The 21,883-nt window shown below is 39.2% G+C and overlaps 1 protein-coding gene across 4 annotated transcripts in view; it reads left to right on the top strand.

The window, feature by feature from the left end:
- NSMCE2 (NSE2 (MMS21) homolog, SMC5-SMC6 complex SUMO ligase) overlaps window positions 1–20,283 on the top strand; it is a 135,365-nt gene extending 115,082 nt beyond the window's left edge. For 3 of the 4 annotated variants that reach the window (XM_067290167.1, XM_067290163.1, XM_067290164.1), the window contains 3 exons: window positions 16,132–16,235; window positions 16,552–16,658; window positions 19,909–20,283. In XM_067290167.1, coding sequence (XP_067146268.1) covers window positions 16,132–16,235; window positions 16,552–16,658; window positions 19,909–20,023 — 326 coding nt within the window. In that variant the 3' untranslated portion in view covers window positions 20,024–20,283. Of the gene's footprint in view, window positions 1–16,131; window positions 16,236–16,551; window positions 16,659–19,407; window positions 19,874–19,908 lie in introns of those variants that run through there. The other variant, XM_067290165.1, reaches the window with a different exon arrangement.
- The last annotated feature ends 1,600 nt before the right edge of the window (window positions 20,284–21,883 follow it).

Raw genomic sequence — 21,883 nt, 5'->3', positions numbered from 1 at the left:
AAAGAGGGATTTCCATCCTTTAATGAGCTTTGGGTCCACAAGATGTCTGTTCAACACACCAATTGACAAGACTTCTGTGCACTGCCCTTGTGGAGCTTATTTCATGATCAGGATCATATTATACAGTAAAATTCCTTAGTTAATAAAAAAGGACACTCCTTTTGTGACTTTATTGGAAGAGGAGAGAGTATTTCGTTAGGTCCTTAGAAATTCACTCTTGTCAAAAATGAAAAGATGGATGGTAAAATAATGTACGGTGTAAGATCTATTGCTGTATCGATATACAGATAGCAGAATGTATAATGTATAATGCAGTGTACAATATCGTATATGGCCAATACACATATCTCAAATGCAGCCTCAGTTTACCAAATCCAGCTGATCAAAACACCCAATTAGTCAAAGATGTAGTCTTGTATCCAGAGGGAACTCTGCTCTTGTGGAGATCCGATTAATGTTTTTTGGAGACTGGTAATGAAGGAAAACTTAATTACTCAAATTCATCGTCCTGCAAAGATGTTGGATGATCCCACATATGTCTGTTCAGTCAGCATTCCAGAATATGTGCAACCTAAGTATATAATAGTGGTCATGGTTTGTTTTAAGCATACACTATAAGGTTAACCCCAAGATTTTCGGTAATATTTTCATTTACTGTTAAAGATCCCCTCTTTTAGATAACTGCTTTTTAATGCTTGTTTGACCAGTTTCACTTTATATACTGAAGAAATTATTACTAATTATGAGTATACTGGCATAAAAGCACTGCCTCTTTACTGTATCAAGAAAGATGTGTTCCCTGCCCCAAAATGCTTGCAGTCCAAGATAAGTGAGACAAGACAATGAGAAAGCATTGCCAAAAAGGCAGGGTGTGGAGTGAAACAAGAGAAAGATAAGATATAAAAAAAGAACTTGATAGATAGGATTCTTGAAGGAGTAGGTTCTGAGAATGCTTTACCCTTAAGGACCTTCAAAATATTGCCACACCTCTCTGCTATATACTATGTAATTTTATGGAGTCACCCACTGCCCCTTTTACTTGGGCAGCGTTAGCTAGCTTGATTATCAGCTTCCACCTATTTTCCCGTAAGTGTCCCTATGCTTTCGCTTTGCCAGCCCTTACAGGAGAAGCACTTTCCCGAAGAAAGGGAGTGCTGTGAAATACCTTGCCCTCCCTCAAAATCCCCTTTAATGACATCTTTTGTGGAAACACTAGTAATTTCTGAACTAGTGCTAAACTAAAGCTAATAATATCTTTACTGACAAAAAAAGCTCTGTAAGTAGAAACTGTATGCACAGCTAATCTGTAGATACAAACAAACTGCTTGTGCACCATCTCTCTCACTCCACCATCTGTTTGCTTCACACACCTATTACATTTTGTCTTTAGTGAAGTATTTCTTGGCTCTTTGAGACAAAGTTGTTTTTAAACTTATATCAACTTTGCCATTGATAAAGCTGCAGCCATAAAAATCATGAAGAAGAAGAATAATGGAAGTTTCATTTGACAGAGTGGTAAGATAGTTTTCAGAGCCCAAAGGAAATATAGTCCAAAGGAGGCAGCAGATATGAAAATAGCACTAAGGAGAGAGGTACAAGAAGACTGAAAGTTGGAAAGAGGAAAGAAAGGCAGGCCCTCTTTTATGAAATATTCAACCATCAGCACTGGCCAGGATTTCCATTTCTGGCTACCATGTAGCTTTCTGCCTGAGGAAAACTGGGCAAATTCTCGTTGGGTCTTATCAGTGAGATTCTCAGTGTACGACAAAGTGAACTCAAAGTCCTCTGTGATCACAGGCTGCATATCAGGGTTGGAGAGCTAAGGAACTGACCTACTCCCCCTTAAGAGTTCTTCAGCTGCATCAACCTGCATAATTTTTTACAGAAAAGTAGGCTAAGCCTTTGATGGCAAAAAAAAAAAAAGAATAGAAATACTAACTTATTATTGTGTCTTTGACAAAATAATGCCACAATCTAAGTTTTAGAAAAGTGCTTTGATTTGAAAGGAGCTGCTGCAGACACCTACTCTAGCTGTCATTTATTTTTCACGTTTGTTATATTTTTCTATATTCTATTTCCTGGGATGGCTGTGGTAGTTCTCCAACTAAGACTTCTCCTGGAAGATGCTTAGAGACTCTGCAGGCCTATGCAAGCTGCCAAGGCCAGGGAAAACAGAGAGAATTTGGATGTTCCAGAAAGACCTTTGTGGACTGCTGAAAGCAGGACGTCTTAGGTGTTCCACAGGAACAGCAGGAGAGGGACTGAAGCAACCACATATACATGCAAAGTAAATAGTTTGCTCTGCCACTGCATTAGCAAGGAAACCACTTCAAACAACTCCCTCTACCTAGGGAAAAATGTAGTAATAATAAGCAATAGCATAAGACTCCACTCCTTGCCCCAGAGGTTGTCTACTAATCCTTTGGAGCCTTTGCACTCTGCAGGCTTCCTTTTTCTATCCTCATTTGTCACTGGAAAAATATTTATATGGGTCAGAGGCATAGTACAAGTAGAAGAAAATTTTATTATAGAAAAAATGAACAGTTCTCCAGTGAATCCCTTTATGTATGAGAAGCAAACAACAAGCTATTCATCTTCTCGAAGGGAAACAGAAGCTTGTTAAAAGAAGTTTGAAATCCTTACTACTTGTGTGTTGCTAGTAGTCCATTATGCTGATACTTCTGAGAGGAAACTGGGTGCACTTGCAAGGTTTATTTTTTTCTTTCATTTTAAAAGCATTCTCTGGTTTGAGATCTCCCCATAGTTAATTAAAACAGAACACAGAGCAACATTAGTTATGCAGCAGAGTGAGAGTCAGAAGATGTACGTTCAGTTCCCAGCCCTGCTACAGACTTCCTGGGTGACCTTGGGTAAGCCTCTTGATGTAGATTTTCAAAAGACCTCTGGGCCAAATTTTCATATTGAAGTTTGATTTTCAAAGGAGCTCAGTATCTAGTGCTTTCCATGATGTTGATTATGGCCAGAATTTCAAGCAAGCTCAGCAACAACTGTGCTGAGCTCATTTGAAAATCTGGCCCTTAATCTTTTGGTGCCTCAGTTTCCCATCTCTGACAGTGGTGGTAAGATACTTTCCTTGTCTGTCCTGATTGTTTAGACTGTAGCTGTGTAACGCAAGAAATTGTCTTTTCATGAATGTATATAAGGTCTTGTACAATCTTGTTTGATCTGTATTATGGTTTTTAGGCATTACTGTAATGATTATAACACCAGTGACCTGTTTCAGAAAAAAAGAAACTGTAATCACAAGAAAGCTTAATTATTGCGTTGTTTCTCAGATCTGGGTGAAGATCTATACTAATTTCTTTAGTTTGGTTGGGAGAATGTCATCTGGAAAGTGTCAAAAGCTTTATTTAAAATCAGCACGTATATTAGCTGATTTCTGTTGTCCACTAGGGACAGTTAATCTATGAGAATAGCAGGTTAGATCACTTTGGCATGATCTGACATGGAAAGAAACGTAGCGTCTGCCGCTTACTACCTTATTAACCTATAGCTGCTTGTAATCTAATTGTTTAATAATTTGCTATAGAATCTTTCCAAGCATTGACTATGTGGAATTCCTTACGCCTTCCTTTTCCCCCTTGCTAATTATGCGATCCCATCTGCAGGTCCTACTCGACCAATTCTGCTTGCGCTTTTCCCACACTGCTTGCATGCTCTTGCAACATCTCTGAGCAACATAACATTCTCTCTTGGCAAAGGTATAGAGTGCTTCTTCACTCCATAAGTGCTGTTTGCTTCCCGGGACCCACTGCAACCCATTCCTGAAATTCCAGATCAGCATTGTCAATGATAATCGAGCTCCTGGTTTCAAGCTCTGCACTGTACAAGCCAGAGGCCAAATGTAGTAACCCAGGAATGCATGATTGCAAATACTGTCACTTCCCAAGGAACTCTGCTTGCTGGGAAGTGACTCCCCTTTCCACATACCTGTGGGTGTCACTAACACAGTGACTCTGCCCTGTTAAGTTTGTCATATATGGGTGGACAGTACCTCAAGCAGCTGAAAGTTTTAAAGTGATCATTTCCTATGTTTACAAAACTGGCATGCAACTCTCTGCTGTTTTCCGGATTCCCCTGTACTCTCTTGCTGGAATTATTTACTGTTCAAGCATGTGCCCTTGGAAGAGCCTTTTTGATACATGATATGTTTTTCTTTATGTGAAATGGGATGCTGGACCATGCTCAGCCTTGGAATGAGAAAACTAGCAGGACACCTTTAAAAAATTTGTGGTTGCAGCAGCTTTTCAGTTAAAGCTGAGTACGTTTTGTCATGAGGAAAGCATAACTGTGTCTTTTGTCTGTGACTAGTATTTTCTGTTGTTCTGTTTTTTAAAGATGTAGTCCCATTATGGTCTTTACTATAAAACCTTTCCAGCCTTTTAATCTAAAGAAAGAGTTCCTAAATTGTGTTACATGTTCTACTATAGGCATGTAGACCGTATCAAATAAGTATTGATTAGGCAGAGCTGAGAACTGCAACCACCAGTGATGGTATCTGCAAATAAAAGCTTGGAATCAGGGAAATCCTGATTCTACCCATAAAGGTTTTCCACTTCTTCCCGTCCACCTGACATTTGAACCTAATTCTCACACATTTTTGCTAACTGTGGTCAAACATGTAGAAAAGCATTCCAGAAAGGAGGAATCTTAATTACTAGTACAAACCAGAGAGTCTCAGTAACACTGACCTAACCTAAATTCTGGGTTGCAGAATTGTGCTTGACTTCTGATATAAAAGGAGCATTGACAAAAACAGGTTGTGCCTTTCTGGGGATCTTTGTTGTTTTGTAATGGTGATTGCTTAGAGAGTGTAGCCCCGTTGCATTCTTTTTAATTTTCCTTCCTTAATTAGTGCACTTTGACTGTTTCACTTATATTAAGCTGTTTATTTTGAGATACAAAAGGCTTGCTCTTTCTCAGCATACGTGCAGGGATTGTTTGTGTTTCTGCAAGAACTGATGTGCCAGCCAAAGAGTGCAAGGAAAGTTAATGGTCCATTAAGAGGACAGCTGTAATGTTACTCCATCCTGATAATAAATGTAAGATTGAATAGGTGAGCATAATGCAGACTGCTTTGTTAGCAAGTGAGGACTGCACAGAATGCTGTGGGATTTAGCTATCTGCTCCTCTGTCCTTATTATAAAGCACAAGTGACACTGCAACTGCTCTCCCATCAATTCAGCACTATCTTTCCTTGCTCTGCTTGTCTTGCTTAGCTGTTCTTGTGTCTGCTGCTGTGTGCGTCTGTGCTGAGGGTGTTCAAGTCCTTTCTTTGTCCCGTTTCACTAGCTTATTACTTGATCTGGAGAGAAGGAGAGTGTAGACGTGGGAAACCGTGAGGGCCTGCAAGACTTTGCCTAGTGCTTAACCTTAGTTAAGCCCCTCACAGGCTTCCCAGCGCACTCACCGTAAACCATAGCCATTTCCACATTGTGTATTTTCTGCACCATGCAAAAAATGTCAAGGTTAGGTCTGAAATGCATGTGCTGCTATGCAAATGACATCTACAGAACGGTAATGATTTACTGATGCATGTAGCGTTAATGAAGAAGCACTGTTCCAGTTACACTCCTGGCAAAGGAGAATCTATACAGAGAGATTTTAAATAAATATTGATCAGGCTTAAAGTTAACTACTAATTACCTTCAAAAGCTATTAGATTGCTGCAGTTATAATCCATGAGTATTTATAGCTCTGGGGTTTAGCGTTAGATTTTTTTTACTGCCTGCCATTCAAGAAGCCTAATCTTAATCACAGGACAGGTTGAGAAAAATAATTGTTCAACTGTTCCTAAGTGATGATGGTGTTATGTTTAGCTGCACAAGCCTCCATGACATTGTTTTGAAGGATATAAATTGGGATTAGCAGCATCTTTTATTTCTTTTAGGGAACAGCTTTGTAAAGATTATTATAGTTCAGATATGTTCGGTGTGAACAGCACAGTTTATGCAAAATGTCTTATAACACACACATGCAATATGTCACTCTGCCTTAACCTAAATTAAAACCTTGCAGTTTTATGATTGAGCAATGGCAGGTCTGTAAGTTCCTCTTTACAAAAAACATCTATGAGGTTTATTTCTTAACTTGTTTCGATATGATGTTAAATGTTGATTTTTTTTTCTTCTCTCGTGTTTCTTAGCAAAGAAGCACCATTTTATAAATATGACTTACCAAAAAAATGATCATGTGTTCTTCAGTGCAAGTATTAGTTTTCTCAAAATAAACAACCAGATATTGTGCAATTACTGGAAGATACTGGTTTCTGTATTGTGCTTTTTGCTTTTAGCATAGAACTGATGAATTTGTTAAGAATGTATTTGGAAATGGCTCATAGTCTTTGTTACTCAGGGGGAAGGCTGTGTGGTCTAATGAGAAAGACAACAGTCTAGCACACAAAATACACTGGTGGCTCTGCACATATTCCTGCCCTGTGCCTCAGTTTTCCACCAGTTAAATGGTCATGGTAGTAAAACTGGCCTTTTTATAGTGTTTTATGATCTAGAGATGAAGGAATTGGGTGTTATTACCTCCACAAATTATTACTATTCGGATACGTAGGTATGATATTGTGAAGGGCTGTGTTAGTAGGTAGGTGAAAAAGTAGACAGATATAATACTGAGCTAGGAAGAAGAAGGCTCCAAGGCTCTTGGAGGTCATTTCAGCAGAGGCATTTCAGCCAGTGCAAAACTACAGAATTTGGAATAGCATGAAACTAGAGAGCTAATGTTTATATTTCAAATACAGAAGAGAGTCATTTTTATAGACAAAGCTTGGAAAATGAACATGACTTCCCTCTCTATAAATCTTAATAATGTAACTCCAGAGAGTTACATAGGTATATATGGTGCTTCACTGCACACTGAATTGTAATCACTTCGTGTTATATATTTCTATATGAAGTAAATTCATTTCTGAAGTAGTTAAAAATTTTAGAAAGCATTCTGAAGGATTGAAATGCATCAATGATAACAAAATTGCAAATGTTGCTCTAAAAATTCATTAATATTCATTCTGCAATAAAATATCTCGCCTAACAGGGCTTTAGGGGATGGAGAGGAGGATATTTTGCCCCCACCATTTCAATTTGGGTTTTTCTTATTTGGGAACTCATGTCTTTATTCAAGAGTGATATAGTGCATCTGCCTTTTCCTGTTAAAGAGAGACAGATCAGTCTCTTCAACTTTCTTTGGACGAAGAGGGCAGTGGAGCTGGCTTCCTTTAATACAAACCTACCAATTCCTGAAGGTGAGGGATTGCTCTCTTTCCTGTTTTTCTTTGCAGTTGCAGACAGCAGCTGCTGAGTCAGTGAAATTCTAGTCAATCACAAAATCAACATCTTAATGTTTAGGGATTATAGCTTCATGCCTTCTCACCCTACACCTCATAAATATCCTTACTTATGCTCTAACCCATGCCAAACTACAAGTGTCTATATCCCCTGGTCTCCTGACATTGGGTCTGATGATATTATTTTTGTGACTTTTTAAGATGCTTTTGAACAGAGCTGTTCGGGGAAAAAATAGAACAGTGTCTTTTGGAACAAGTCTTGTGAGGAGGACTTGAAGAGATAGAAAGAAATGATAATCAGAATGATAGTCTTATAGGGTGTTTTCTGTTAGTCGTTTGGGCTGGCTAGGGGCTCTTCAGCTCACTGGTTCCACAGCAGCCCTTTGGGTAGATTGCTAGGAACCCATGCTACCTGGTGAGCTTGCCTGAGTGCTGCTCTTTTTGTTTTCTGTCTGTCTGTTAGAATGGAACATTTCTGTCAAATGAATGTTTTCTAGCAAAAGCTTGTTCCATCTGAAAATCTGTCACTGGTTCAGGTTTTTAGATAGTGAGTGACTACAAGAATACATAAAAGATGTACTAAAATGGGCAAAGTGACCTCCAAGAATATAGGCTCCAAGAATACATGAAGTTGTCTTTTGTTGAGAGATGTCTTAGGTATCGTTTATGCTTCTGAGCTAGTATGTACAGAATATTTGGCATGGATTGTTCAGAGAGAATTTGAATTAAATTTACGAAACAGACCCTCCAAGGACTGCCTAAGAACTTGTGCATCAATGAATGTGGCTCCAAGTTGCTGTCAACACTGACAGCTTCCGTGTCCGTACTCCTGTCCAGCATTAACAGTGCCTTTCTGAGTCCACTGTGGAAGTGAATTGGGCTAAACAGGCAAAATGCACTCTTAGTGCAGAACAAGAGCGTCCACACAGTGAATTAATGCCAGATAGCTAATGCATTCTAGATTCACACCCTCGCTTGTTTTGCAACAGCTTCCCTGTGTAGGCAGGCCCTGCATGCTCATGTCATTTGATGGTTAGCATTGCAAAAGTGACATTCCAGATTTTGACCACAATGTTAGTAATGGAAAGTGGTTCATCTTCTAATGAAACGGTAGATTTTTTTTTTTTTTCTGGTTGCATCCTTTGCAACTTTTTCTTTCATGTGTCTAATGAATTTCTTCATTTTTTAAATGTGTGTGATATTCTCCTTCTAAACTCTGATATATGAAATGACACTCTCTAAGCATGGAAATTGCCTTCATACGCTATACCATATGAAACAGCTTTTTATATTATGAGGAGTAGGAGAAAATCCAAGTAATAAAAATGCTTTTTTCACATACTGGCAAATTAGTAGCTTCTGTCATATATATATTTTTTCCTTCAGAGATTCCAGTCTTTGTCTTTCTTTGCTTTTACTGTGGCATCCCTAATACTTTTGCTCTATTGTCATATGCCTGGCACACTCATGTAGATCTAGAGTTTCCTGGTCATTTAAGTAATCTGTTTATCAGTTAGGTTTATTTCAGGAAGTCTTTGGCATTTGACTTGCTTATTAAGTTTGCATGCCATTATAGGTGATTATTTTTAAGATAGAAGAATATGGCCTCCTTAGATTTTCCAGAAATAGTGGTTCCTCTGAGCTTACTGATGAGCTTTCATGACATCTTTTTAGGTAAGCTCCATCTCCCCCAGGAGCTTCTTCCGCTCTAGTCCAGACTTTAGTGAAGAGGAAACTGCTGTTTGGAATGTCATCCATGGACTTTGAAGTGTGGATTTCTCATGTTTGTATGCAATGACAAGCGAGCAAGAAAGCTGCCTCTCTGCATTTGCCTGCCAAACTATTCAAACTGCATCATTTACAATCACAGATGCACTTTCTGTTCACGTTTCTAGGGACACAGTGCCCAATGAATACAGTCTAATTTTCCTGGATTCTAAAGGCAAGGATCATATTTTGCTTCTCATTTTGAATAGTGTATGAGTTGAAGGTTTCACAGGACAACTCCAGAGTTGTTTTGGTTCTTTTCTAGGTGGGTTTTATTTATTAATGGATTAAACAGTATTTTGTATGTAGCTTCAAGTGTCTTTCTGTCTCCTTCACTTACATTTCTGTAATCAAGTTTCCTATTACCTTTGCATCAAATCACCGTCTGTCTTCATTATAAGGGCATTCTGGAAAACTGACATCAGCCAGCTTTACCCTATAGTGAAAGGATTAACTGCAAACAGTCTTTCTAATATGAATGGTATTTTTTAAAAGGCCTGTAGCTTAGTGGGACAAAATACTGTAAAATATGCAAATGCTGTGAATTTGATGGCCTGATAGGAATTTTTAGACAGTTGCTTAGTGCAGGATACTGTTCTTTTCTTCCCCAATCTTATTATGTAAGGATCTAACAATTTGCTAATTTGTTCGTCTAATTTGTAGTTTGGTCTTTCACACCTCCCAGAAAATCAGAATGGCTTATATTCCCAGTATTTTCATTTTATTTTAGATTGACCAAATCCCTGTCTATGTACTTCTCACACAAGTATGTTTAAAACAGGGCACATGTGAAGGACTTGTTAGTAAATTAACTGCAAATTGCTTGTCCTTGGCAGGAGCAAGTAAATTTGCAATTGCAATCTGGAGCAACACGTTAGAGGCCACCTTCCTTAGATCAACTTGTGCATTGCAACACCAGCAAGTAATCAAATTGTAATGTACTTTAATGCAAAGCCTAGGTTGGCTTGGTTGGCAAATTAAACTATCGCTTGCCTCTGGCAAAAGCAGAAAGCCTTTGAACTGTTTGACTGCAGCTGTAGCTTGCACACCTTATTTTCCCTCTTAAAAATCAAATTAAACTGTAACCTGCAGCCTCTGCGGTAAGTTTCAAGGAAAATTAAACTGTTGCTAACCTTTCTAGCAAAGATAACTGTCTGTAATCAAGCTGAAAAGCCTGGGCCCAAATTCCCCTCTCCAAGTTTAGACAAATTCATTGGAGGAAAACTCTGGGGGTAATTAAATACAAAGATATTACTTCTGACTCAGGAAGTCCTTGGCCACAAATTGCTGAAGACTGGGAAAGTTTACCAAGAAGGTATTACTCTGTGCTTCCCCTGGTCTTTCACTCTTCCTGTAATATTTACTGTGGATCCATCTGGGAGACAGGACAGTTGTTCTGGTCTGGTTCTCCTGATCTTAAGTCTAATCCAAATTCAGAGCACTAAGAGGCGTACTGCCCTCACTCGTGTGCATTAGCTATGGTGGTCTCAGCAGCAGGTTTTGTGGAAAACATTATTTGGGCTCATTCCCTCCTTTTGACTTCTCCTTGGCCCTTCCTCACCCTGCACCAGCAGCGGGTAGTGTCCCAGCTCCAGTCACTGCCCCATTTGATTCTTAGACTATAACCCTTGGATGTGATGTCCCTCAGCTCCCCCGCTTTTCATTTGCTTTGTCCAGCTGGCAGGAACACTTGGCATTTGACTTGCCCTCGTAACATTTATGTTTTTCTTGGAGCTCTCAGAGATAGGATTTTTCCCAGCCTGGATGAGCTGCAGTTATTTCTATAGAGTCAGCAGTATGATAGACCCTCTCGGGAGCCAAGACCTCGTCTGTCTAGTGGCTCAGTCGTACAAAGACTCAATCCTGCATGCTTAACATTACCCTTTGACTTCAGGGATTAGCGTCTGGCTAATGGCAGGTGAGAAGGCAGAACAGTGCAGCACAAAAGGAAAGAAATCAATTAAGTTTACATTGCAGCAGGTACGTACTCAAGTCCAAGTAAGGGCAAACTTCACCTTAGAGAAACAGGAACGGGGTATAGGACGCTTTTGCCAGTGGAAGCAGTAAGCAGACAGCATTGTGTCTGCCCTAGAAGTGAAAACGGCAACAGAGAGGAGCTTTCCTCTAATTTTTTTAATATGTATACTATCAATGCTTACTATAGCTCTGAATATAGCAGTTAATGTTTCTGCACTACGGATTTCTCATTTTTAAAAGTTGGCTTAAAACTTCCCAGTCTCTCAGCAGACCTGGTAAAAACTTAGCTAGGGTATGTTAGTCACTTTTTTATCAGGAGATGAAAGTGATAGAGATATAAAGTACTACCAGCTTTTAATTAAAATTGAATAAGTCAAAAAGAGTTGGCAGTTGCAAAATTCATTATGATGTGTTACCAAAAATAGATACCTCTGTGAGAATGCACTTTTAGTGCAATAGTGGGCACTAATTAGCTGTACACATCATTGCTGAGATAGCCAGATAGAAAATGTGTTACTAATACTCATAACAGATTTCAGTTGTGAGGCTGTGAGCCTGTGAGGCTGGGTGGAAAACTAGGATCTCTTAAGGCTCACAGAATCACAGAATCGCTGAGGTTGGAAGGGACCTCTGGAGATCATCTAATCCAACCCCCCTGCTCAAGTAGGGTCACCTAGAGCACATTGCACAGGATCGCGTCCAGGCGGGTTTTGAATGTCTCCAAGGAAGGAGACTCCACCACCTCTCGGGGCAACCTGTTCCAGTGCTCTGTCACCCTCACAGTGAAGAAGTTTTTCCTCATGTTCAGATGGAAGCGTCTGTGTTTCAGTTTGTGCCTGTTGCCTCGCGTCCTGTCGCTGGGCACCACTGAAAAGAGTCTGGTCCCATCCTCTCGACACCCTCCCTTCAGATACTTGTACACATTGATAAGATCCCCCCTCAGCCTTCTCTTCTCCAAGCTAAACAGGCCCAGCTCTCTCAGCCTTTCCTCATAAGAGAGATGCTCCAGTCCCCTAATCATCTTCGTAGCCCTTCGCTGGACTTGCTCCAGTAGTGCCACATCCCTCTTGTACTGGGGAGCCCAGAACTGGATGCAGTACTCCAGATGTGGCCTCAGCAGGGCTGAGTAGAGGGGGAGAATCACCTCCCTTGACCTGCTGGCAACACTCTTCCTGATGCACCCCACGATACCATTGGCCTTCTTGGCCACAAGGGCACATTGCTGCCTCATGCTTAACTTGGTGTCCACCAGCACTCCCAGGTCCTTCTCGGCAGAGCTGCTTTCCAGCAGGTCAACCCCCAACCTGTACTGGTGCATGGGGTTATTCCTCCCCAGGTGCAGGACCCTGCACTTGCCTTTGTTGAACTTCATGAGGTTCCTCTCTGCCCACCTCTCCAGCCTGTCCAGGTCTCTCTGAATGGCAGCACAGCCCTCTGGTGTATCAGCCACTCCTCCCAGTTTTGTAGCATCAGCATAAGGCTCTTAAACTGTAATACCTCAAAGTACCAAAATAGATGTATGTATTTCTGTTACTTAAGGCAGCACTGGAATTTCAGCAACAGTAACTCAGTGTTTTCTTCATGTGGTCTTAATTTGCAAAGAAAACCCATTTTAGAAAAATGTAACCTGACTTATCTGAAACAGGTATGAGCTGGCATTTTTATTTCTTCTTCATGTAGAGTAGTCAGACTTAAAAGTTAGATCCTCCAAACTTTCATACATTTCATTTGGTAAATAATCCCTTTGACCTTAAAAAAACCTCTTCTGATAGGAATCTCTAGGAACAGATCTATAGTTCAGAGCATCTGTCCTACTAACCAGTTCAGGGAGTATATGTGTCTATTCCTCCCGTGTAATCTCTGCAAAATTTACAGTAATTGAAAAAGTTATTTTCCTCTCTCCTTCTGTAATCTAGAACATTAAGCAATAACAACAAATCTGTGGGTGGTTTATCTGATTTATGCTAATTTGCTATTGACATGTTAGAGGTATCACTTGCAACATCCCAGTCTTGCATATTTATTGTTAAAAATATTAGCTGCTTATGAAAGGGAAATATTTTAAATAATTATTCATTTGTGCTATGATAACTCCTTGAAACCAGGGCCCCACTCTGGTAGACTGCATACAAATTTATTGCAAATTAAGTCCAGTGTGAAGCACTTAAAACAAGCTTGCAGCAATAGCAAGATTTTAATTCATGCAAATTCATATATCCCACCTAAAAGGAATGGGTCTCAAGTCACCTGATGTCAACCATCTAAACATTAGGCATCTGAGTCACCTCCATAGCCCGTAAAAGAGAGAAGTAGCCCCAGACTATGATTTATCCTACATGATTTAGAGACCTGAGACATTCAGAGGGGAATCAAGCCCCAACACCCCAGTCTGAGCTAATATTTTCAAACTTGGATGCTTCAATGCAGTCTCCTAAATTCTTACATTTTTGCCTAAGTAAAAACACCCAGAAGTGATGAATGAAGTGGTGACTCCTTAGTGAAATCAGAAGGTCCTTAGTGAGGTAGACACTCTTGCAAGAGAGGCCATTTACATGCCTAACTTGGAGTGCTTAGATTTAAAAGTAAAAGTGCAGGCACAAACTGCACATTTCAAAATTTTACCCAGCTTTCTTGGTATCTAATTATTACTGACATAAAAAATGATCCTCTGTAATCAATCATCTAGCCTAGATCTCATAAGCACTGCTGCATTCTGACTTCTTTGCCTGACATAATGCGCTGGAGCACTGGAAGTACATGCCAGGTTCATGAATTGGAACAAAGTACAGCATACAAAAGTGTAAGTTTCCAGATGTTTTCAAAAGGAGATATTAGAGCTGCAGTATGCCAGAAATTGCAGATACATGAATTTAAGGAAAACCTCAGTCTCTTGCTCTTTGTTGGTATTACTCACTGAAAAAAAATCAATGTGGTATTTAAATAAAGCAGCCCATATGGAAGCTTGCACTGTCCAGTATTTGGGATATTCTTTAGACTTGCTGTCTAAGTGGGATTTCACCCATTGCTTTGTATTTCAAAACCTTCATTTAAGAACTCCACTTCTTCACAAAAGAATTGTCAAAGTACTTTATGATAGAGTAAACATTATATGTGAGCAATCCAAGAATAATGTGGCAGGTTTTCCTTTCTGAAATCTGATAACAGATGCAAATCTCTTTCTGTTCTCTATGCTGTCACAGTTTCAGTATTTATTGTTAAATTGTGCCCACTTTCCTTCTGATTTGCAAGTGTTTACTTTTCTTGGAGGGTCAGTACCTGATAAAGGTATGAAAATATTCTGGTAGTTAAAAGCCATAAAATTATGGTTGATACTTGACATTTGAGCTCCTCTTTCCCCTCCTGTATTCTGTTGAGTGAGGCCTTCTTAACAAAGACGTTTGCTAGAAACAGAAATACCCTCGATGCTTGCTTGAATAAGTATCTGTAGGAGTACCTAGGTCAGAATCATCCTGAATGTTTGAAAAACTCTTTGTATGTTAAAATGGAAGGAAGGGCAAGCTCTCTTAAGGTGGAAGTTAAGGTGCAAATAAAGAAGACCGGCATACCCAGAGGTGATCTGGTGGAATGATGGCTGGAATACGAATGACTGGAGTACCTCAACCAGAGATGTGCTTGCTCACATGGCAGTGTGCTCAGAGTCTAGGTTGGGTGTGAGAAAGATTGTGATTGCTCCAAGAGAGAACTGGAAGGTGATGACACTATACAGGCATGCAGGACTGGCCGTAAGTTAGGGGATGCTGGTCATTAACAAATGCAGAGGACCAAATAACAGGTATATGGAGATGCAAAGCCTGGCTGACAGCGTACAACAGCAGCTGCAGGAAGAGGTGGCCAAAGCTGGCACTTTATAGAAGGCAAATCATATAGTAGTTCTAAACCCTCAGCGTTCCAATGTGCTTCTCAGTACCCTGCTGGCTATCAAAGCTAATGTGGGCCACTGAAGGATTTCATCCTCTTCGATCCCTGTGTTGCTACATTACAAACTAGCCTGTGAAACTAGAGAGAGAAATATTTTGTTAAGTTTGGGATACCTTGAAGAATGTGCTCCAGGGCACTGGATACTGCAAAAACATTGCAGAACTACCCCAAAGGAATGGGAAGTTATGGCAGGTGTTAAGCCTGAAGTTATTACCAGGTAAGATTCAACTAAAAGCCTACATTCACAGTGACAGAAAAAAGCAAAAGATAAAACAACGTGTACTTTTATTAAGGTTATACCTAGCAGTAAGTATCCTCCTTAACTGCTCCAATGTATGGCTAATTAGTTTCTTCATGGTGTATCTGTGGGTTCTTTTCCTTCTGATCCTGTTAAAGGTAAGGACTTGTATCTTCTCTAGGTCAAGGTGGTTTTCATTCCCTGGCATACAGTCATCAAGTGTATTCTGGGAGATTATAGTATTTCATTCTGCCCTTCCTCCATAAGGTTATTTCAATATTGTTTCTATTGTATATCTCAAATAGCACATTCTTGGCTTTTGTTCTCAAGCTGATTTCACTAATTACAATCTTGTTAAAATACAGTGGCATGACTTAACGATGCATTATGATAAATAATACAAATTCCTTTTAAAATTTATACTTGTATCTATACAGGCTTTATAGTGAGTCCATTTATGACATTCAAACACAAACTGGTCTTGAGGGCAGGACTGCCAAAACTGCAAAGGCTCCACCTCATCCTTTGTTAGATTTTGGGGACTCATGTGCGAGTTACTGGTTTTTGGTGAACTTGAACAAGGAAAACCAAAGACTTCACATGTATGCTGGCCAGCTTGCTTTCTTTTCTTTCTCTCCTTTCTAGTATTGGCTAGTATTAGCCCCTTCCCCCTGCAAGAAGTGGTTGCCTTTTAAAAATCCACATTTTCAAACAGAAACCATATTACAGTATTTTTTTTGTGATATCTTTTTCAGGGAGTGGTACAGAAATATGTTGTGGCATCTTAGTATCACTATGAGATAATGTTTGGCAAATGCTCGATTTTATTTGCTTATTTAAGTATTGACTATGTATGCTACATATTGAATGAAAATTGTTTTGTTTCCCATTATAGTTTGTCTTCAATCAGATAATAACGATAATGAGGGCATTGAACAAATCGATGAAGATATAGCTGTGACTCAGAGTCAGATGAACTTTATTTGTCCCATTACACAGGTATGCTATCACTGCTACTATAATAGATTGGGAAATCGTTATTTCTTATTCTTCACTAGATTGTTTATTAGAAATCTGCAATACTTGTTAAAGATCAGGCAGTATAAATTTCAATCATTATCAGAGAGAAGCAACGTTGCCTAAAAAAACTCCAACCCTGCAATGCAGTTTACCATGCTGGACCTGACCCCACAATTTGGATGGAAAAGTATATATGAGTGGCAGACAGTCTTCCTGCTGCTTTATGTAAAAATCTCGTATGAAGCATGTTCAAGGACATTGTCAGTTCATTTAAATCCAACCTTATTGATTACAGATGGAAATGAAGAAGCCAGTTCGAAACAAAGTCTGTGGTCATACCTATGAAGAAGATGCCATTCTAAAAATTATCCAGACTCGAAAGCAGCAAAAGAAGAAAGTCCGGTAAGCTAACAAGAATGTGTGGAAAAGCTATTTGCTTTGCTGTGTAAGTGGAATTCTATTCCACTTGTTCTAGGAAATGTATTTGGATTGGCAAGGCTACAGGAAGTAATACTTCAGGGTCTGCCCAAGTCACAGGCTTCCTATTAGTACTGTACACATGAAGGATCTTTTTCTTTTTTTTTAATGAAAACAATATGTAAGGATATATTCAGGAAGTGTGTGGGGAAGTCACAGCTATTCATGGTGCCTGCACAACAGAATCAAAGAGATTTTAGGTAGCTGTGAGCAACAGAGAGAAACTTTAGCTTTGTAAAATTTAGTTGCCCATTTTGTTCCTACTGCATATTTAGCAAGGCTTAAAGTTAATGAAAAAAACCCATCTCTCTCCTGGGTGTACCCTCTTTTGCAATTATATTCCAATACAATTGGAAATGAAAAATATTAAAAACAATGATAATTTTTAAGCAGTGTAGAGTTTAAGAACAATCAGACAGGATTGTGTAGTTTCTACTACAATGCAGTGAAATAATTCTTACTTTACAGCACGAAAGCAGCCTGCCACTTTCCACCTAGGACATATTTTGTTGATTGAAAACATGTAAAAGTTCAGTTATTACACCTGACATTCTCCCTGATGAGTTTCAAATTTGGGATGGTTTTGATTTTCCCCCAAAAAAATCAAAAAAAGAAGAAAAGGGGCTCAAACACTTCTTAGAGCAAGTTTAGAGGAAGTATTATTTCATCAGAACTGTTGTTATTAATTTCACATTTGTTTTTTACACCAAATATACAAGATCTTCATAGTTTTGGATTTTGTTCGAAGCTTAAAAGTCATGGACTTTTTAATAAACGTGCAGTTTTCACATGCTCAGGAATGTCTGTTAGAGACTAGAAACACGATTTCCTCAAAGATTAAGTCGCAGTCAGCTTACTTCCTCCATCCGTAGCTCTTGCATTTTTATTAGACTCCACACACTGTGCCACTGAGGTACAAGGGTGGAGCAGGACTTTTTATTCCACACTTCTTGGCTACAGCAGAGCACTGCTATTATATCAAGCATCAACTGGGTTGGCTCTCAGTAGCTATCCGTAGTCTGACCTCTACCTTAGCATCCAGACAGCTTAAAGGAGAAGATGGAAGCAACTTGCCTGTGTTAGGGTTAGGGACGGTTAGTGCACTGGTTGCATTATACTGGGAATGGCAACAAAACCAGCAACATGGAGGGACAGAAACTTGGCTGGAAAAATGAAATGGAGTTGGGAAATAGGTCACAAGTTGGAAAGAAGAGAATGAGAGTACTGTAGAAGATGGACAAGCTAGGGAGCAAGTGCGTAAAAGCCTAAAACTATTACACAAAATACCTTTTGGAATCAGGAATTGAATTTAGGATATCCATATCTAAATATTTCTTTTTGTTGTTAAATCCATTGGGAAAATGTCATGGTAGTAGATGTTGCTGTGGTGGATCAAAAGTTTCAACACTGCTGATAAATTAGTAGGGTCAGGTGACTGAATTTTATTTTACCCTTTAAGAAATTAAAGAAATGACTTAGTGAAAACATAAAGTAAAAAGTCATGAAAGCTGTATAAAATCCATCTTCAAAAGCTACAGTATACCCAGACTGAAGTTATTTGTGCAGTCTGAATACTTGCAATTCTTAATTTTGAGCTTTTAGCTTGCAGCCTTACCATTTTACAGTGGTTTATTCCAGTATGGCAGAAAAGAACAGGCACAGCAATAGCTGGGCTTCACTGTAACTAAATTAAGAAAGATTGCTTGGTTTTCTCTGCAAAATCTCACTGACCTGCTGTAATTTTAACCTTTTGCGTGAAAATGCAGTCAGGCTTTGAATAACCATAGTCTGTCGTGGTGGGGAGTCAGGCCAGTGTATGCAAGAAGTTCCTCATTTGAGTACACTTTTCTCGTGTTGCTACTTGATCGCGTTCCTGCTAGCATGATTCAGGTGAAAGCAGGTGTCTTCGAAGAGCAGAATCCCGGTGAGGGGAAATTCCCCCTCTACCCTTATCCTGGAATCACAGCCCTTGCTCATGGAGGGGTTACAGAAGTGGCTATTTTCTCATACAAGCTTTCCTTTACATAGCTTTGGAAGCCGCTAGATCTCTTTGGTGCATTTGGCAGTCTACTGGCTGAATATCCGCTCTTCAGCTGACATACGCACAGCTACCAGTTCTCCGCAGACAGACTTGCTAATAGATCCCTTGAGGCAATTCCTGCTTATCTCAGCTTGCCCACTATCTTCCGCTGGAAGAGCATACTAATACTTTGTGCTTACAGGAGAAGTTTTATGGGAGGCTTTCTGAGTACTTGTTATTCATTAATCTTGCAAGTAATTATTGTCCTTATGTTGTGTTACTGTTCTAATAAGGTGATAGATGGAAAAATTGAGGCACAGAGCAATTAAGTGATTTACCCATGACAAACACAGCAAGCTGTGGGCAAATCTGTATAAAAGTTATGAGTACTGACTGTAAATTCAGCAGCTCAGACAAGTTACTCCTAACAGGGAAAAAAAATCCAGAAAAAGTGTGATTTCTGACTATGGGTACCTTTCATGCATGTTTGGGCCTCTGCCAAAGGAAAAATGACCTCTGGTCCCTGAATATCTTTCACCCTTCAAGTAATCTGTCTTTATCTGACTGTCTTAAGTAGTTGTAAGCCATTTTGTATTTGATCTTCATTTAGAGGCTGCTGATTTGACCCCGTCTCTCCTTTCTGCCCTTTCTCAGTTCATAAGAGGACTGGCCAGTTTTCAGTCCAGCTAGATCTTCCACTGATTCACCCATCAGCCTTTGCAGGTCTCATTCTGTTTTATCTGTTTCCCTATAAATCAATTTCTCTATTTATCTGTACTGTATCCACTGGAGATTAATAAAGTAAGGAGTAGTCACTTGCAGTTTTTAGAGGACTTTGGAGGGAGAAAGCAACATAGAAAGATTTCCACACAACATTAGTGCCACTACTGCAGGCAGCTTGCGTACATGAAGCCAGACAGTAATCTACAGGCAAAAGGCTCCAATTCTCACTGTGAGCTGTTGAGTCCCACCTGTTTATCTAAACAAATTTATTTTTCCCCACAGAGAACTAGTGAAGAGAAAACGAGGTAACAAGGAACTGATAAAGAGTGAATCTGGGATAAATGCAATAAAACAGCAGATTTTATGTAAAAGCCTATATCTGACAAATACAATTCTTCTGATTTACTGGAGTCTCTCTTTTCTTTTTAACAGCTGCCCTAAAATTGGCTGTAGCCATGCTGATGTAAAAAGATCAGATCTTGTGCCAGATGAAGCACTTAAAAGAGCGATTGACAGTCAGAATAAACAAAGCTGGTCAACACTGTAGAAGTCAGCTGGATACGCTGTTGCCACAAAGAAAATTTGTTATTAGAGGTCTTGTGAGATAAGCTGCTGATTGTAAGCAGGTTGTGTAACTGATTGTTATTTAAAGTGTTTCATTTATAGGCAAAGTTGAAGGTCTCAGCTGTAACCGAAAGCATTTTTAAACTGCCAAATATGAAGAATTCCAGTTTAACTTGTTTTTTTCCCTTCTTGAAACTCTAAAAGCTTGCATTTGACAAATAAAATGTGTTTTGCAGCATTTAACCTTCCTTGTCAGTGTGCTAATCTTTTCAGCATTTTAGAGATGCAAATTCTGCCAGCATTCAATAGTGAGTGTTTTGCTCAAGATTGCAAATAGTTCTGTTGCTCCCTGTAACTGATGGGTGTACTCAGAATAGGGCACCCTGACCAGGATTTTCACAAGTCATATACCCTGCTTGGGAGTGTTTCCAGGTTTTAATACAAACCTCAAGAAACTTTAATAGAGCTTGATTTGCAGTAAGTGCTAAGCACTTGTGTTTGGACACACAAAATTACCCCTCGCCTTTAAGGATCTTGGCCTCATTCTTATATTTAATGAATGTTCTACCATAACTTATGCTCGGCTTTTGAGATGCAGAAGCTTTTATTTCAGGCTTTTGGGGCTTGGAATTCCCAGGGAGGCTTACCTTAATATTGTATGTTAGGATATGACCCTTATTTACAAATTCATTCAGTGAACTAATTTGTAGACAATACAAACCATATGCTTTGAATTGAGAGGCAGTTAATCTCAAACTTCAGATATCCATGCATTTGGGCACAGATCCAAAAAAGGACTTAAACTTTGTGACACTCAGTACTTATCACCTAAATTGATCTGAAGACGTAGCAAATAAGGCACCAGGTATATGAATCAGAAATAGCCATAGGTAAAAGAAGCTGCCTTGGTGGTAAGGTGGCAATTGTCTCTTGGCATACGTGAGAAGAGAAAGAATAGGTTTCTCTGGGTTTGGGATCCTTAGTGGGTTAGATGGTATTTTCCTAGGTCATTTTTCTGAAATTACAAACTGACATTTAGTATAAAATGTAGCTTAGGTGCCTAAATGCTAAGCTTCTCACTCTGGGATACTATTTGCTAGCAGCTTTCCTTTATTAGACCATTATTAACCCCAATTGCACTTGGAGTGCAAACCACTTCAAACTGAAATTGTTATTTTGTAACTGAAGAATATTAATCTGTAAATTGATTTCATAGCAGAAAATAGGAACTGAATTATTATTATTTGCATTGAGCTTTTGTATTCAAAACATTTTGTAGGAGTTAACTGGATGATTTTTATAATGTGATCTAACCCAAAGGTCCATGTTTAAAACTCAACAGTGATCATGAGTGCTTCTGCCAGTGGAAGCCTGGAAGCCCAATCTGAAATGTTTGAAAGAGACTGGAGGGGTATTGAGCAGTATATATTTGTTTGTATGTTTATGTGTGAAAATCAGGCCCCTTTTAAGACATCTCAGGTCTCAAACTGATAACTTTTCAGAAGATGATTCACTGATTTTCAGGGAAGTAATGCATTTTAAATACCAAAAGGAAGGACTTTAGGTATAATGCTTGTCTAAAAACAATGGAGAATGTCCTAAACCGCTCTTAGCTTTTTCTTTCAAATATGTGGTTAAATTTACCCCAGCACCATTTACAAGCAGAACACACAGAAACAGAAATGTGTGTGAAACCCTGGTTAAATAATCTCTGCAGTTTCTGAGAGATGTGCATTAATGTTGCTCTCATGGATCTAGTTTAATCCTTAGTGGTAATCAGGCTCCCACATTTTCAGATGCAAAGATGTATACAGTTCCCATTGGCCACAGTGTTACACCTCAA

This window comes from Apteryx mantelli, chromosome 2, assembly GCF_036417845.1.
Source record: "Apteryx mantelli isolate bAptMan1 chromosome 2, bAptMan1.hap1, whole genome shotgun sequence".
Taxonomy (NCBI): Eukaryota; Metazoa; Chordata; class Aves; order Apterygiformes; family Apterygidae; genus Apteryx; species Apteryx mantelli.
Note: the sequence above shows the minus strand (reverse complement) of the source record. Positions and strands in the feature narration are given on the sequence as shown.